The 19,068-nt window shown below is 44.1% G+C and overlaps 1 protein-coding gene across 4 annotated transcripts in view; it reads right to left on the bottom strand.

Annotated features, from left to right (window-relative positions):
• Positions 1–19,068, bottom strand: part of morn2 (MORN repeat containing 2) — a 45,615-nt gene that overhangs the window by 9,264 nt on the left and 17,283 nt on the right. For all 4 annotated transcript variants that reach the window (XM_070890079.1, XM_070890077.1, XM_070890078.1 and 1 more), the window contains 2 exons: positions 8,396–8,502; positions 1,509–1,645 (listed from right to left, as the gene is read on the bottom strand). In XM_070890079.1, the coding sequence (XP_070746180.1) occupies positions 1,509–1,645; positions 8,396–8,502 (244 nt within the window). The remainder of the gene's footprint in view (positions 1–1,508; positions 1,646–8,395; positions 8,503–19,068) is intronic.

The following is a 19,068-nucleotide window of genomic DNA, read 5'->3' as shown; positions in this document are numbered from 1 at the left end:
AGAGTATTTTGATGGGGGGGGGGCACCTTTAAAAAAAAAAACTTGTTTCTGGCACAAAGGTAGGACTTCTATTTTTTATTTGTTATTGATTGATTGCTTATTACTTTTTGTGCTTTGTTTAGTGCTTTGTAAGTCTTGGTGCTTTAAATGTACTAACCTCCACCGAATTCTTAACTGCCCGCAATGTTTTTCAGAGCTGGCCACATACGCTGACCTAAGTCGATTTGGAGTAAGTTTTTGCTGGCCAAAGTGGCATAAATGGCCAAAACTGGTGTAAGTGTCTGGGAACGCCCCCTTTTGAAAAAAAACTGAACTAAAAAAAATCGTATCTAACTGACTTACTCTGGAGCAAAGTTTTTTGGGGAAAATGGCATCTTTTAAACTTACGCCAGAAAAAACAACTTCCTCCAAAAAAATTGATGCAAGTCATGGCCAAAATTGGGCCCAATGGCCCTAAATCATAGGTATTTCTTGATTGCAAATATAGAATTATGGGTACGGTAGCATAGTGGTTACATTACTGGTCTAGTAATCCCGAGGCCTGGGCTTATAAGCCACAGAATGCAAGTTCAAATCCCATTGTGGCAGTTTGAGAATTGGAATCCAAATTTTTAAAATCTGGAAATAAAAAGCTGGTATCAGTAAAAGTGATCATGAAGCTGTCAGGTTGACATAAAAACCCAACTGGTTCACTAATATTCTTTAGTGAAGGAAACCAGCTGTCCTTACCCGATCTGGCCTATATGTGACTCCGGTCTAACACCAACGTGGTTGACCCTTAACTTCCCTCTGAAGTTGCCTAAGCAAGCCACTTGGTTGTATCTAAACTGGAAACTAGGGTGGGTAATTAATAACGGCCTTGTCAGTGATGCCCACCTCCCGAGAATTAATAATTAAAAAAAATAAATAAGGTAAGGTGCTTGCCCTTACTAGGCCAGTCTCTATAGTATGTTCAAACATGGAGGCTGTAAATAGAGTCACTGTATTTTTAAACAATAAATAATAACCATTTTAGACACTCTCTTTAGCTGTATTTTGTAAGCATGTTGGCCATGGTTAAGCTGTGAGCAGAAAACACGGAGCTGTGTGTCAACTACTCATGTTGTTTGCAATGAAGTGGGTACATCTAGGGTTGCCAACCCTCCAGGATTGTCCTGGAGTCTCCAGGAATTAACGATTAATCTCTAGAGCAAAACCATGGGGGCATTATTCAACACATCATTTTCTTTCAAGACTTTTGTTGATCAGTTATAAAAATGTGGGAGTTCAGAAAGAAAAGGCTGTTTGACTGACAGTCAAGAATCATCCAATCGGATAACAAAGAGTCTGTTTGCTTTCCAGTTAGTGTGGGAATGCGTGGCGCTGTGACAATGGACATGTTGGATGACCAACGGAGAGAGCGTGGAGAGAGCTGGCAACCCAACATACATGTGTGCAAGCCAATTCACGCACATCTTCTGCTCAAACTAAATACAGCCCAGACTATATACCAATGCTTAGTCACTCACTTGTTCTCATTGAAGTTTCCAATATATTTTAACCCATTTGGCCATGTGTAGGTCCCCATACCATGGAATGTGCTGTCTTTAAACTCTCCTTCATATATCGCACCTGAAGGATGCTCCAGTTTTCCAGTGCCGTTAATCTTTGCAAAAGAAAGACAAAACTTCCGTATTAAGTACCATATTATATTGTTCTTGAATTTCTCACTCTAGAAACATACATAGGGAAAGATGTTGGCCGTTCAGCCCTTCGAACCTGTCCCACCATTCAATTAGAGCATAGCTGATCTGTATCTTGACTTCATCTACCCGCCCTGCTTCTGCAACACTTGCCTAACAAAAATCTATCAATCTCAGTTTTGAAATGTTCAATTGGCCCACCCTCAGCAAGTTTTTGGGGGAGAGAGTTCGAGATTTCCACTACCCTTTGTGTGAAGGATTGCTTCTTGACATTATCCCTGAACAGGTTTATCAACCTCTTTACTCATCTTAAACACTCTGAACATTGAAAGTATCTCATATATCACAAACAGAAAAAAATGAATGGTATAGAACTAAATAACAAAACAAAGGGGCCTTTTCGTACAAATCTGCAAATTGGCTGAGTCCTCTGCTAGACCAGCTCCCACATCAGAAGCTGGTTATAAAAGCGGGAATGTGCATTTCTGATAACTGACTGGTGATCTGGTGATTCAAGTATGGTTTATTGACTGATTAAATATTATACAACTTGTACTTCTTGTTGTGTTCAATTCTTAATCCTTTCACCATATTAATAAGAGCTTTGGGTGATGCCAAAACAAGCATGCTTGAGAAAATTATGAAGATTAATCAGTACAGTAGTTGAAGGATTAATTTGCAGAGATTTATGATCTTAATTCCAAAATAATGCAGATGGATTACTTAAAGGGGAACGGGTCTAGGGAAATTCTAGGTACTCCTCCATTTTATAGAGAAAAGTTGTGTTGTTTCAATTCTATTCAAGGTTTTAAAAACGTTAATGTTCTTATTCTTTGAGGAAACACACAAAGCCTGGCTTCTCTCCTGACTAGCTGCTCCATGTCATCATTGGCAGTGAGTGGTCCAGAGAAGCTCCTCTGTAAACTGCGTAAATTTCAGATGGGCCCAGAGTACCACTCTGGAGCCACAGGACTCCGGGAAACTTAACTCTGGCTGGGACACGCAGTTCCAGGTCAGCTCTTAGGCCTATGCAAGATAACAGTCCTGTTTACAAAGGAGTTACTCCACCATACAATGGAATGCTCTCTACATTGGATCCTGTAATGTATTTGCTTCATGGGTTCTTTGCTTAAGCATTCATTGCAACACATTGCTATTAAGAACTAGTTGGATTATTAACAAAGGTTTACCAATCACACTACACATTACCAATTCATCCATTAAGCTCACAACTGCAGACCTCATCATGGATGACCGAGACCCAACTGACTGGGGTTTTATTGAGTCTTGTGAACATCACGTGACTGGCTAAGCCACTCACAATTCAATAGCTCTACAACTATTTTTAGTTGAAACCATAAAACAAGTGCCCCCTTATTAAAAGGGGCACTAAAACCAACAAATAAACAAATTAACTTTTTACTGTAAACTTAAATCAAATAAAAATTTGGTTGCCGGGGGTGATGATGCACTCCAGTCCCTCCGGTGCCCACCTCTCGCGGAAGGCCGCGAGTGTACCGGTGGACACCGCGTGCTCCATCTCCAGGGGCACCCTGGCTTGGATGTAACCACGGAAGAGAGGCAGGCACCAACAGCTCTACAAACCTGTGAGCATACTCACAAGTGCATACATTACAGACCAAACTAGAAGGAAGATCCGACTTTGCACTCCACCCAGCAGCTGAGAAGGTCAACTTTTTTTTAGAAACAAAAATCTAATTTTGGTGAGTACACCAATTTCTTTATAACATGGGAGAACTTGCCTTCCTTATTAACGTTAAATTAATGTTTGCTGCATTAAGAGAATCTCTTTTATTCAACAAGATGAAATATGACAAATTACAAGTTTAACATTGTTACACTTACATTATACATCAGCATTTCATGCCAACAGTCAGCTTTTCAACCTATGTGTCAGCTTGTCAGTGTTTTACAAGAAAAATAGCTACTTTTTTCCACTGGCATTGAAAGTTGTCGATATCAACCAATCAGATCAGTTGGAAGATGGGCCGGGAACTTATCAGAACCAAACTGATTCCAGACCCTCCCTCCAATTAATCAGATTTCACTTTCTCTCATTATTGCACACAAACTGGAGCCAGAGAATTTAAAAATGAACTGTTGGCTTCTGAGAGTCCCACTTAGAGGTGCGTTTACTTAGTATTTGTTCCCAAAATAGCTATAACTAACAAGTTGCTGAAGTGTAAATGCTAAAAACGATGCATTTTGTTAGAAGAAACGACTGCATGCATGTCTGCAGGGTCGAATGGTTTACTCCTGCACCTATTTTATATGCTTGTTGTCTTACGTGAAATGTATTTTCTTCAATACAGGTTGCAGAAGCTTTCGAGATAAGATGAATGTTCCCTGGTGTGATTACATTAATTGGCTTTAATTGACAATTCCTTTATGCACTTGTAGAATTGCCACAGTTTGAAAATAAAATAGGGATGGGCTTGGAATAATGTTTTGCTTTACAAAGATTCACTTTCAGAATTACAGTGGGTTCCAAAATGTTGATAAATGTACCAAATCACATGTCAAAAATCAAAGGCCCAGAAATTGGGCTACTCGTTACCGTTGCAATCCTGGGGAAAAAAATGGCAGCCGCCACGCTAACGTCCTTCTCTGGTTCAGAACTCGGCAGTTGACATTTTGGTGAGGGCCTTAGCACGGCCGATAGCAGCACTGGCCCTGGAGATGCAAATATGGAGAGCGTGATGTCACGCCGACCTAACATCACGCTCTGCGAACTTGGACCTTAGCGTTGTATTTAACGGTGGGCCCTAAACTCGTCCTGACACGGACGCTGTCATCATTTCTTAAAGAGACACACACATCTTTCCGGTAAGTTTGCAGTTAAGCTTTTGGACTCGATTTTTTAATATTTTATTGAAGTAGTGGTTTGGTGCAATACATATGAAAATGTTTTTAAGTATGCAGGGAGTGCACCAAGGCCTCGGATGGTAAAGGAAGGCCTCTGAGAAGTCAGACAATGTTGGAAATACTCAGCAGGTCAGGCAGCATTTGTGGAGAGAGAAACAGAGTTAATGTCTGAGGTCGAGATACTGTCTGACCTGCTGAGTATTTTCAGAATTTTCTGCTTTTATTTCAGATTTACAGCATCCGCTCGCAGAGGGAAGAGTAAGAACGCAGAGGAGAAAGAAGGAGAAGAGAGGAAAGCAGAAGGAAGGATGCAACCCAGACAGCCGCTTTCTGGCCGGGATATCCGGGATGAAATCATCCACCTGTGGTACCAGTGAACACAACCCCAATTCCCCTTTCAACATTACTCCCTCTGCTACTGACCATCACAGCGTCCTCTTGGCCACAAGGCCGAACAAAAGCCACCACAAAGCAAACTTTCCAATTCAACTTTATACATCTATCCATCCAATATGACATCAAGAAATTAACTCATCACCCTTGTGCATTCCCTTAGTGACTGTCATGTGTGTGGCTTTGCCTATCCTATTGATGTCACCCAGTGCTGCAGTGTGGCTGGTGGAAGTGGGGGACACTGCATGGCCTTGTGGGTCGACCTTGAAGAGCTGGTAGCTGGGAGTGTGAAATCAAGTGACACTGTTTCTTCTTCTGCACTCTCCACTCCCTCTTCTTGGTCAACCATTGGCTGGGCAGGCTGCCTTTCTTGGGTGTGTGAAATGAAGAAGGCACAAGGGTGGAGCTGTGGTGAGGGGAGGGCAGGAAAGCAAAAGGTGCATGCCAGGAGGAGGATAATGTATGAGGATACCAGCATCTTGTAGCTTTCCAGCCCTGCTGCTGGCCAAGGGCTCAGCCATGCCCCTGCCAAGAATGGCCAGTACCGGTTCCTTCAAAGGGGGGGGTTGAGGTTAAGCTAGGAATGGGAGATGTGCCTTGCGTTTGGTACAGACTGTTGATAGGTGAGTGATTGTGATGGGAGGAGTCATGCAGTTGGTACGAGACATCTTTTGAAGGTTCTATACACATTTAACATAACTTTCCTGCTTTTCAATTCTATCCCTTAGAGCTACTTTTAGTGATTTGTGTATCTGTACCTCCAGATTCCTCTGTTCCTCTACCCCATTTAGACACTTATTTTCCGAGTATGTGGCCTCCTTATTTTTCCTACCAAAATGTAACAACCCTCACACTTATTTATATTGAAGTTCATTTGCCAATTACATGCTCATTCTGCAGATTTATTAATGTCTTCCTGTATTTTGTCACAGTCCTTCACTCTATTAACTACACCCCCATTAGTCAACCCTTTTAATAATAGCACTACTGGGGCAGCATGTTCCGCAGAATTGATTACTAACATGGAAAACAGTCATTTTGGGAGAACAAATGATTCTTTAAAAAAGTGTTTTGATTTTGGAGGCTATTGAAGTGGAGGATTCAAATATATGTTTTAATCACATTTTTTCCACAGGCTATTATTTTCCACAGTGTGTTTATTTTTCCCGGGAACTTCTATTTAATTAAAGTTGCTATATTCCAATTTAGCAGTGATCCTGCCATAGCCTATGGTAAAATAGTCCACGGTAAAATATTCCCGCATTGAAGAATGGCCACCTGCACTTAAAGGGCTGTTTGGTACTGTTGTATGACAGTGTGGATCAGGAAAAGTGCTGATGTTGGGGTTCAGGGCGAGTTTACATTTGGGCCGTGCAGTGTCAGATGGGTGCAGTCAATAGTCCCCCAACGCTGGGGCATCCAGCCGTTCTGAGAAATGTGATGGACCGCTCAGTCATCTGGCTGGGGGTACTGTTGAATTTTATAAAATGCGCTGTCCTGGCAAAGAGGGAACAGATGACTTTGCTCATAGAGGAGTCCATAGCAAATTGGCTGATCTGATAAAAGTCCTTTGTGGCTCACTGGAATGGGCTCGTAGAATAACAGTTGAGAACGGTGGTCATTTTCTCTGCTGCTGTGAGAAAGTGTCCATGCTGTGGCCACTGGTTGCAGATCTGGCTGCAAGAACCTCCAAAGCTTTGTGGCTGACGTGCAGCCTCCTGAAACAGAGCTCCTTGTTAAGATCTTGGAAAGTGTGCCTATATAGATCCTGCTGGATGGGGTAGTCCTGGGATGGTCTATCACTCCTTGGTGCTTCCTGGTTAATCCAACTTCCCTTAGTTTCCTGGCTCCTCCTCTTCCTCGCTTAAAGTGGGATTCCCACTGGGAAACCTACTGTGCAGCCCTCGAGTACTAGCTGAGTAATTTTATTGAAATACAATACTTTCCAAAGGTATTGCAGAATGTAGGGAAAGGCTTCCTGAGGGCAGCAATGAAAATCAAAATTTCAGTACGTGCAGCAGGTCCCAAGCTATGGTCAAAAGTCTCCATAAGCAATCTCCGTGTCTCTTTAGTCAAATACTGATGCCATGATGAACATGCCCTGGCAAACTGTGAAACTGTGTCTTTTAAACCGTGGTGCACGTTCTCAAGGGCAGATGGGATGGCGGAAGTAAGAGGATTTAGGATATGTGATGTCATCCCAGCCTAACGCCGTCGTTCGCACGTGGTCGTCACTGGGAGGGTCGTTGTTCCTTCAGTGCACGCTGAAACTCCATGGAATTTATGCCATACCGGGGCAATTCAACAGCGGGAGCTTCCAGCTGTCAGAAATTTCTGACTAGGTGGGGATGCAATTCTGGACTCATCCATTCTCCACCGACATGCACTTTCCAACCGGGGTTAGCAATCAGGGGCAGGAATTCTGCCAGATTTTTGTTGAGCTTGGGGGTACTGAGGCCAACTTAAGTGCTCCAATCATAGTCCCCACTTAGAGTGGCTAATTCATCATCAACCAGAGCCATAACTCGGGACCTTCATAGTCTGCAAGTTACTTACCCAGTGAATTATTAGAGTAGGTTTCCTGATGTATATTTGCAAGGTTTTGAAACAAGCGTAAATAATCGTGGGATACTGCAGTTTTAAACACTTCCTACATAATTCTATTTGGCAGAGAAACAATTTAAAAATAAATTAGGTTTTTGGGAGGCCTATTATAAACTAATATGGTTGCAGGTGTGGGCACCTATTGTACGTTTATTATTACAATACTAAAGCACAAAGTTTAAGTGGCTGTCATGATTTATAGAAAGGTTCTCAGGAACATAGAGCCCCTTGGCAGTTTCCTTTGTTTGTTGGAGCCAGCAGATTTGGCTAGTTCTTCCAATGATACAGAAAAAGAGGACTGGTCATGGTTTCAAACAGGATGAAAAACAACCCAAAACAATAAAGACTAATGTATTTTTGTGGAACAGATTGCTAGTGCACTAAATCTGAGCAAATTGTTGGGGTAATATCTTTCCGAATGTATATTTATCACACCAGTCTTGCTGCCCAAAGGCCAATAAATCCTTCCCTTATGTCATGTGTTTTTTGCCTCTATTTCCTATGCACTGGGGCGAGGGCACCAAACATGGCAAGTCTCTGTGGAAGTAAAAAAAAATGATATTTTTACAAATGGTTGTCATTTTTAATCAATTGGTTTGAATAGACAAATGGAGTCATTGGAAGAAAAAAGTACTCAGCTAGGATTCCCCTTCCCCTTTAAGGAAATTCTGTTTAAGAAAAATAAATTTTTCTAAATATTTCAGTAATCAGTAGCAAGCATTGTGACATTATTATATAGCAGCTAACAGTCAACCCTCTCCAATACATGCTTCTACCGTTTAGTTATTTTTTCAAACATTGCCACTGGATTGTTTAAGCGCATCCCTTACCTTGTCACCACTCCATTGCCCTGCGTAGATTATACCGTTGGCTGTTGTATGAGTTCCAAATCCATTTCTCTCCAGCCCACCATCTTCAGTTCTTCTGCATTCCCCATCTATAAAATTCACGTAGAACGTAGCTGACTTTGGCAGGGTTACAAGGCTGGAATGAATGTAGCAGCTCAGATGATCTTATGAACCTTAAGAGTGACTCTCGAGCACTTGTTGTATCAACTGAGGCCCGAGATCATCTTACACTGTTGAAACATGCAATCTGGTTTGCCCAATGGTTCAGCTGGCTAAGGTGGTGTGTAACTGAACCACAGAGACCAGGTCTGTGCAGAGTGTGAAAAAATAGTAATTTCTGTCTATGATTTTTGTGTAGCTTAAAAATAGTTAAATGGAAACTGTTTTCCCTCACTATGTTTCAAAATGGAAGATAGGAGAGAGTCATTCTGAGGGAAAAGGGTCTTATATTTAGAAATCAGTGGCATACACTGATGGCTAATTAATGTGATGAGTTGCCAGAGAAAAATTTAATTTCCAGATGCTGTTACATGCCAAAACAATTATCAGGAAGCCAGTAGTTACAGAAACATAGAAAATAGGTGCAGCAGTAGGTCATTCGGCCCTTCGAGCCTGCACCACCATTCCATATGATCATGGCTGATCATGCAACTTCAGTACCCCATTCCTGCTTTCTCTCCATACCCCTTGATCCCTTTAGCCATAAAGGCCACATCTAACTCCCTTTTGAATATATCTAACGAACTGGCCTCAACAACTTTCTGTGGTAGAGAATTCCACAGGTTCACCATTATCACTGTGTCTGCTAATAAAGAAAGAACGACTTGGGATTTATATAGCTCCTTTCACAACCACCGGACGTCTCAAAGTACTTTACAGCCAATGAAGTACTTTTGAAGTGTAGTCACTGTTGTAATGTAGGAAACGTGGCAGCCAACTTGCGCACAGCAAACCCCTACAAACAGCAATGTGATAATGACCAGATAATCTGTTTTAGTGATGTTGATTGAGGAATAAATATTGGCCAGGACTCCGGGGATAACTTCTTTGAAATAGTGCCATGGGATCTTTTATGTCCACTTGAGAGGGCAGACGGGGCCTTGGTTTAATGTTTCATTCGAAAGACCCTGGAGTGGGACTTGAACTCACAACCTTCTGACTCAGAGGCGAGAGTGCTACCCACTGAGCCACAGCTGACACTGAAGACTGAAGGCTGAATACTTTGGTTCCTTGACTATTGCAAAGACATTCCATGGGATAAACATTATAATTGTGGGTTCCAGTTTTTTTTAATTTTGGCAGAAGAGAAGTTATCCAGGCTGTGTGTTTGGTGAGAGTACACAACATGAACTCTACTCTTAATATCTCATCCCAAATGATTAGTTGCTGACCAGCTGATTCGTTCCAAGGAACTGTTGTCTTCCAAGCGTCAGGACAAAGGTTTGTTTTCTGATAGGGTATATTAATTGTTTCTGGTTCTCTCAATTTGTATTGTGCTGCTTAGTATCTTGCCATGTCATTTTCCTTTGATGCATCATTTCACTTGTAAATAAATCTTGAACAGTAGTTTAGCTTTCATGCAATTTTGTAGTGACTTAGTATTTTCTGCTATCTGAGAAAGTACATGAGGTTACATGAGAAAATCCTCTGTATATTTCAGTCAGCAACTTACCATGATTTAGGGTCAATTGTTATACCTGCACTACACTAACCAAAATATGGCAAAGAATAAAGACACAAGCTTCAATTCACAAGAGATTTGGGGGCCGAAATTGCCCCCCTCTTTAAGGCCCATTACCGTCTGAGTGGATAGGCCTCACCGACTGGGGGCAGATGGATGGGCTGACCCATCCTAAAGTGCCCCCGGGCCGGGAGCGGCAGGAGTTTGTTTCCGTGCCGCCCGTCGGGTGCGCGCCAACCCCCCACTGACCGGAAACGAGCGCCTTTCCGACCCCCGTGGGGACATTGTGCCGTGGGAAACATGGGAGCGGTGCTGCCGCCGGTCGGTGTCACTGACAGCTTTCCCCTGTGGGAAGTAGTGTGTGTCTTAAAGGGGAGGGCGCACTGCTGGCGCCTCCATTTTATTTTAATTGTTGGCCGACTTGGAGGTCGGCCCGACAATGGTGGCCACGGCTTCGGCCGGGCCGCCAATAGGCAGCCCTCCCTGGTGGTCCAGTGGGCCCAAATAAACTTATTGCAGTGGCCCTCCCCTTTAACTGAAGGGGTGGGACGTTGTGATGCATGACACCATCAGCGTGGCGCTGGCCACTCCGATCCAAGGGTAATTACGCCCCGCAGCGGACAGTAACACCATCCTGACCCCAAAAAATAAATAAACAGCTGAATATCATTCGAGTCTCTGCCCCATGGAGAAAAAAACAACAAAACGGGTGAGTGCGCCATTTTTTTGTTGGGAGGCAATTTCGGCCCTGTGGTCTATTTATAGAAACTATAGTCTAGTTGAAAGGTACTATCAAAACAATTCATAAACATCTGTGTGCATATACTTGGTGAATTACAAAGCTTTTCTTTTTCTTTTCCTGGCACTTTTATGTGGTGCAACCCCAGTAGCTTCAGCAGAGGTAGTGGCAGGCTGCTCTGAGCCCTGCTTTGAGATACTCGTTGCTAGTGACCTCTGGGTCTTGGAGCCCGTGAGGGCTCTGCCAAAGACTGCTCAGGTGCAGGGGAAGGTTGGGCCCGCAGGAGAGGAGACAGAATGTCAGGTATTGATTGGGTGAGACGTGGAAATGCTTTTAGTGGAGTTCCTACTTCCATGTCCTTTTTTGCCATCATCCCTGGAATGCATTTGCTTCATGGGTTCTTTGCTTAAGAATTCATAGCAACACATTGCTATTAAGAACTAGTTATTTTATTAGCAAAAGGTTTAACAATCACAAGACACATTACCAGTTCATCCACCAGGCTCACAACCACCTGCCTCATTGTGGATCCCCCGAACCCAAGTGGCCGGGGTTTTATTGAGACTTGTGAATATCACGTGACTGGCTAAGCCACTCACCACTCATCAGCTCTACAACTATTTTTGTAAGAATTTTTAAATCAAATACCCCCTTTATTTAAAAGGGCACTAAACCTATAAATCCAATTAACACGGGAACTTTAACCAATCAAATTAAATTAAAATCTTTCGCGGAAGGCCACGAGCGTACCGGTGGACACCACGTGCTCCATCTCCAGGGACACCCTGGCTCGAACGTAACTGCGGAAAAGAGGCAGGCAGTTGGGATGAACGACCTCCTCGACCACTCGCTGCCTGGACCGGCTGATGGCACCCTTGGCCATGCCCAGGAGCAGTCATATGAGGAGTCCTTCCGACCTGCCCACTCCCCTCCGCACAGGGTGCCCAAAGATCAGGAGCGTGGGACTGAAGTGCAACCAGAATTTGAGGAGCAGCCCCTTTAAATAATTGAACAGGGGCTGCAACCTAACACATTCTACATACACGTAGAACACAGACTCCTCCAGACTGCAGAAATTACAGGCGGCCTGGGAGTCCGTGAACCGACTTAAAAACCCACTGCACTGGAATGCCCCGTGCAACACCGTCCAGGCAGAGTCCCCAATAAATAAAGGGAGGACTCCCGCGTAGAAAGCACCCCATTGGGGACCCCCGCCTCCTCCCGACGGCAAGATGGTGCGCCATGGCATGTCCGGATGGCAGACGAGGATGGCAAAGTGGAAAGTTTGCAAGAGCAGCCCGTACAGGAATCCCCTCCGCGCAGAACTGAAAGGCACCCAGGGGATTTCTTGGAGGAGGCTCAAGTTGTGAGGCGCCGGCTCCAGAGGGAGGTTTCTGGGCTTGGTGCCGATGAGGAATTTTGTCGTCAACAGCTCTACAACTATTTTAGTTGCACCTGTAAATCAAATGCCCCCTTATTAAAGGGGCACAAAAACCGACAAATGAACAAATTAAATTTTAGACATTAAACAGATCATTGAAACATAGAAACACAGAAAATAGGTGCAGGAGTAGGCCATTCGGCCCATCGAGCCTGCACCACCATTCAATAAGATCCTGGCTGATCATTCCTTCAGTACCCCTTTCCTGCTTTCTCTCCATACCCCTTGATCCCTTTAGCCGTAAGGGCCATATCTAACTGTCTCTTGAATATATACAATGAACTGCCATCAACAACTCTCTGCGGTAGGGAATTCCACAGGTTAACAACTCTCTGAGTGAAGAAATTTCTCCTCATCTCAGTCTTAAATGGCCTACCCCTAATCCTTAGACTGTGACCCCTGGTTCTGGACTTCCACAACATCGGGAACATTCTTCCCGCATCTAACCTGTCCAGTCCGGTCATAATTTTATATGTTGCTATGAGATGCCCTCTCATCCTTCTAAACTCCAGTGAATATAAGCCCAGTCGATCTAGTCTCTCCTCATATGTCAGTCCTGCCATCCCGGGAATCAGTCTGGTGAACCTTCGCTGCACTTCCTCAATAGCAAGAACATCCTTTCTCAGAATAGGAGACCAAAAATGAACACAATATTCCAGGTGAGGCCTCACCATGGCCCTGTACAACTGCAGTAAGACCTTCTTGCTCTTATACTCAAATCCCCTAGCTATGAAGGCCAACATACCATTTGCCTTCTTCACCTCCTGCTGTACCTGCATGCCAACTTTCAATGACTGATGAACCATGACACCCAGGTCTCGTTGCACCTCCCCTTTTCCTAATCTGCCGCCATTCAGATAATATTCTGCCTTCGTGTTTTTGCCCCCAAAGTGGATAACCTCACATTTATCCACATTATTACGGCATCTGCCATGCATTTGCCCACTCACCTAACCTGTCCAAGTCACCCTGCAGCCTCTTAGCATCCTCCTCACAGCTCACACCGCCACCCAGCTTAGTGTCTTCTGCAAACTTGGAGATATTACACTCAATTCCTTTATCTAAATCATTAATGTATATTGTAAATAGCTGGGGTCCCAGCACTGAACCCTGCGGCACCCCACTGCCTGCCATTCTGAAAAGGACCCGTTTATCCCGACTCTCTGCTTCCTGACTGCCAACCAGTTCTCTATTCACATCAGTACATTACCCAATACCATGTGCTTTAATTTTGCACACCAATCTCTTGTATGGGACCTTGTCAAAAGCCTTTTGAAAGTCCAACTATGCCACATCCACTGGTTCTCCCTTGTTCATTCTACCAGTTACATCCTCAAAAAATTCCAGAAGATTTGTCAAGCATGATTTTCCTTTCATAAATCCATGCTGACTTGGACCGATCCTGTCACTGCTTTCCAAATGTGCTGCTATTTCATCTTTAATAATTGAGTCCAACATTTTCCCCACTACTGATGTCAGGCTAACTGGTCTATAATTACCCGTTTTCTCTCTCCCTCGCTTTTTAAAAAGTGGTGTTACATTAGCTACCCTCCAGTCCATAGGAACTGATCCAGAGTCGATAGACTGTTGGAAAATGATCACCAATGCATCCACTATTTCTAGGGCCACTTCCTTAAGTACTCTGGGATGCAGACTATCAGGCCCCGGGGATTTATCGGCCTTCAATCCCATCAATTTCCCTAACACAATTTCCCGCCTAATAAGGATTTCCTTCAGTTCCTCCTTCTCACTAGACCCTCGGTCCCCTAGTATTTCCGGAAGGTTATTTGTGTCTTCCTTCATGAAGACACAACCAAAGTATTTGTTCAACTGGTCTGCCATTTCCTTGCTCCCCATTATAAATTCACCTGAATCTGACTGCAAGGGACCTACGTTTGTCTTCACTAATCTTTTTCTCTTCACATATCTATAGAAGCTTTTGCAGTCAGTTTTTATGTTCCTAGCAAGCTTCCTCTCATACTCTATATTCCTCCTCCTCATTAACCCCTTTGCCCTCCTCTGCTGAATTCTAAATTTCTCCCAGTCCTCAGGTTTGCTGCTTTTTCTGGCCAATTTATATGCCTCTTCCTTGGATTTAACACTATCCTTAATTTTGCTTGTTAGCCACGGTTGAGCCACCTTCCCCGTTTTATTTTTACTCCAGACAGGGATGTACAATTGTTGAAGTTCATCCATGTGATCTTTAAATGTTTGCCATTGCCTATCCACCGTCAACCCTTTAAGTATCATTTGCCAGTTTATTCTAGCCAATTCACGTCTCATACCATTGAAGTTACCTTTTCTTAAGTTCAGGATCCTGTGAATGTTTAAAAATGTATAGTGACATTGAAGTTGAGAACGTGGGAATTGTATAGGGACAGTATAAGCTAACAAACAATTCATGGAGGAATAGCCATGACATCTCAGACTCGAGACTGCGAAATGTTACAACACTAACACATATTGAAACAAAACCCACAGCTTGCAGAAAAACCTCAAAGTCTTATTAAATCATGTTATTAACCTGAAACATTGACAGAAGGTCTTTGTTTAAAATCAGACCATGCTTGGGTCGGCTTATGAGTGGACAAAGGGAAGGAGGGATCAAAAGAGATGGGCTGAGCTGGGATGTCACTCTAGCCCTATCTTGTTATCTTTTGCCGAAAATGTATAACCACCGTGCCTTGACAATGTAACGTCACTTATCCGTAGGGAGTGTGTACGCTCTATCGAGAGAGTATATCTTCTGTCTGATAAGTCTTGCCGGCCGGTAAAATAAAGACTGCTTTGTTGAAAGCACAATAGGTATTCGACTCAGTAATTTTACTGAACCAGATTGAGGAAAAGAATCTACATTTACATTTGGTGTCAGAAGTGGGATCTCAACGGACGACTGCCGAAAACTTGCGAATTAAGAGCAAGACTAGCCTTGGACGAGACGAGGGGAAAGTGGCCACTGGAGTGAGTATGATTTCAATACTGCTCCAGTTTCCCCCGATTTCAAAAGTCTGAGGAAAGTTTAGCCACTCGCTGGTTCTCAGGTAGTGTCTGAACGAGATCCAGGACAATCTGGTGAATACCTTTCAAACTTAGAATAGGGATAGAGATAGGGAAATTGCGCGATGACGCAAACCAAGCGGCGACTTGGAAAGATAGGTTATAGTTAGAGCTAGATAGGGATAGATGATCAATCATGGATCCAAAAATTAATAGGAAAGAAAAGAGACTCTTGTGAACGTCTGTTTAAATGAGAAATGCTTCTGTGATTTTTACTGTAAAAAAAAAGCCGGGAGTTGTGGTTTGTTTTATCTCCACCTACTTTTTCAAACAGAATGAATGTTTTTTTTAACCCTTCATAGTGTTGTCCTGTATGTGGGAAGTTTAAGAGTGTGAACCTTATTGAATTACGTATATTCGGATGATAAGTTACGGAGCCAGGAAATGCACAAAGGATAGGTTTGTTGAGTAAAAAAAAAAAGAAAAAATTACATGGTCCCGGTGGTTAAAAAAAAAGGATTTAACATGCTCACTTACTTGTCGAAAGAAAACATTCAGAGAAGGCACAGCAAAACAACTGAGATGGATTCAAAAGGATTCAAAAAAAAATATCATATTAAATAACACGACCTTGAGGCTGGAACAATTGAGATAACGAAAAGCAGTCCACAGCCTACGTGCCAGACTTCTCTCTAGTTATGGAAAAGAAAAAAAAAGTAACGTACTAAATAGGTGCTAAAAAAAAATGTTCTGAGATTTTAAATTAGGAGAAAAATTCCACTGCAGTCTAAAAGAAAAAAATCACTCCTGTCCAGTTGGCAGAAAAACTCCATTAAATTATGGCTTTCATTGACTGATTGGATTTAAACTGCGCAGTGACGCGAAAGGATAGGGAAATTTGGAGACTAAAAGAAATTAAATTTAGAAAATTAGGCTCACAGGGAATTAAATAAGGCTTATGGGGAATTAAATAGAGGATAGGTGTTCAAGTCAGGTGTGACGTCGACCTCGGTCGACACTTCGCCCGTCTAGGCACTGATTGAATTTAAATCACGCAGCAACTTGAAAGGTAGGGCCGACGCGGACGCGCAGCGGCGCGAATGCGCAGCGATGCGAGATGTGCGGCGGCGTGAGCGTGCGGCCGAGTAAAGGAGGGCTGACGCAGACGCCCAGCAGCGTGGAACGCATAGCGACGCGAGACGTGCAGCAGCGCGAGCGTGCGGCCAAGTGAAGGAGGGCTGACACAGACGCGCAGCAGCGTGGAACGCGTAGCGACGCGAGACATGCAGCGGCGCGAGTGTGTGGCCAAGTGAAGGAGGGCTGACGCAGACGCACAGCAGCGTGAACGCGTAGTGACGTGGGACGGCGCGAGCGCGCGGCCGAGTGAACGTGGGCCGACGTGAACACGCAGCGACGCGAACCGCGAAGTAATATCAAAGTCAGTGCTGATTTTAGTAAGTCTGTTTATTGTAAGTCTGTTGGTTTCAAGTATTTCGAATCGCGCGGCAACGCGAGCCGCGGGGCGACGCGGCTTTGTGTTAGTTTAGTAAAGTCCGTTTATTTCAAGTGTTTCGAATCGCGCGGCGACGCGAGCCGTGGGGCGACGCGGCTTTGTGTTAGTTTAGTAAAGTCCGTTTATTTCAAGTGTTTCGAATCGCGCGGCGACGCGAGCCGCGGGGCGACGCGGCTTTGTGTTAGTTTAGTAAAGTCCGTTTATTTCAAGTGTTTCGAATCGCGCGGCGACGCGAGCCGCAGGGCAACGCGGCTTTGTGTTAGTTTTAGTAAAGTCTGTTTGTTTTAAGTTTGTTCAAATCGCACGACGACGTGAAAGCATAACGACACGGTAATACGAGGGACAGCGTGAAAATGGGTAATCAGTTGGATAAAACAACGGATGCGGATAGTCCGCTACAAAAGTTATGTGAGGAATTCCCTGAAAGAGCTGAAGACTTTAGAAAATTATCAGGAGCCCTGAACAAATTATTAGGAGATGACCAGTGGCCTCTAGGTGGCACTAGAAGTGTAGAGGTAGCAAAAAAGCACAGGGATTGTCAAAAATTAAAAGATGCATCACTTCTGTCAAGTTGGCAAATAAATGCTATTAAATTGGGCCTCTCATTGACAGAGGGAACACGTGTTAAAACTATAGACGTCTTTAAAAAAAAGAATGTGCGCACGAGAAACTTACTAAGAGATCCTCTGGGGCCTCTGAGAAAGGTATTGACCGACTACGTAGTAAAATGGCTGGCTTTGTGTTAACCGAGGCTGATGATGAAATTGATGAGTGGTCACTGACTCAGCGCCCAACAGCGCCTCCCGCACCCCCTGGCCCCTTGCTCCGGTCCTCTTCCCAACATCCTCCACCTTACACTCCGGCGAAAGGAGTTAAAAATAACCCCATACCACCAAAGCAACAAACCCAAACTGACTCCTCATCCTCTGATAGCGATTCGGATCCCCAGTTCACGTTCACAAGCAATATAGCCGAAAGGACCAGATCTCACACTCGAAAGGGCAGAACTATATCTCGATATCACAGACAGTCCCGTAAATCTTCTAGTCAATCTACCAGTCCAAGTTGTGAAAGACATAGCAAACACCCCCGCCGATCGAGACGCAGAACTGTCAAGCAGTCAGACAGCTCCGAAACATCCTCCGACCTAGGAATGATTTCCAAGATCCCAAAATCCTGACACCAATTCCCTGTCAGACCAATGCCAAACCCTGATGCACAACAAGCTGCAGACCACCCCACTATAGATGTCTATGTGATCTTTGAACAACTATTTGATTGCTCACGCTATCCGGACAAATGGAAAGGGCAGTTAGATATCATTGGCAGGAAAAGGAAAGGGGAGGGGGGAGGTGCGCCCCCAACCCAGGTCAAGACTGAATACGTGACTAGAAAGGAAGAGCCATCTCGGGAGGAAGGATCAATAGAACCGCAGTGTTGCATACAGGATTGGATGGATAAGCAAGGATACAGTTATACTAAACAACCAAACGGCCCGAGCCCTGCTAATAAACCTCCCTATTGTCCCCGGCATGGTATGGGAAGAGGCCGGGACTGGGTAAGAGGAATTGACTGTTTTAATTGTGGGCAGGAAGGACATTGGAATAAAAATTGCCCCTACCGTCAGCATGGAAAAGGAAGAGGAGGAAGAGGAGGGGGGCAAGGGAGGAGAGGAGGATCTTACACTAACTTCTCCCAGAACAACCCCTTTGGTCAATTGTCCCCCGATTGACTACGCAGCTTGATTGTGCAGGGATCCTCCCCGGACGACGAACCAATGATATTGTTAAAAATTCTGAATGAGTGGCAACCCTTTTTGATAGATACGGGAGCCTTCACGTCTTCTGTACAATCAAAGCTTAAACTCCCTGCCTCTACTGAAACACAGGAACTTTCAGGATTCCTGGGACAAATCTCGACATTCCCAGTGTCAGAACCGGTTAAAATGGGTTACCAGGAAGAATCGGTGGAACATCGAGTTGTTATCACAACCAATCTGGACTGTAACTTGATGGCTAGAGACCTCCTCTGCAAATTCCAGTTGCATTTGGAGTGTGGAGATGATGGGATTATTGTAAAACAGGAAACCCTTAAGCAGCAGTATTATACCACTAGAACCCCTCAGTGGTGGTCTCTGGACCTGCCGCAGGCACCCTATCACGTGACCCTAGCATACGATCCCAGTGGAAAGAATCAGGACCTGCAGAACTTTTATCAGGATCACGAAGGGGAAGTGAAGGAAATTCTATTAAGGGCTAGAGTGACTGGACCGGAAGGGAAGGCA

Source organism: Pristiophorus japonicus, chromosome 9 (assembly GCF_044704955.1).
Source record: "Pristiophorus japonicus isolate sPriJap1 chromosome 9, sPriJap1.hap1, whole genome shotgun sequence".
NCBI lineage: Eukaryota > Metazoa > Chordata > Chondrichthyes > Pristiophoridae > Pristiophorus > Pristiophorus japonicus.
This window is presented reverse-complemented; position numbering and strand designations above follow the sequence as displayed.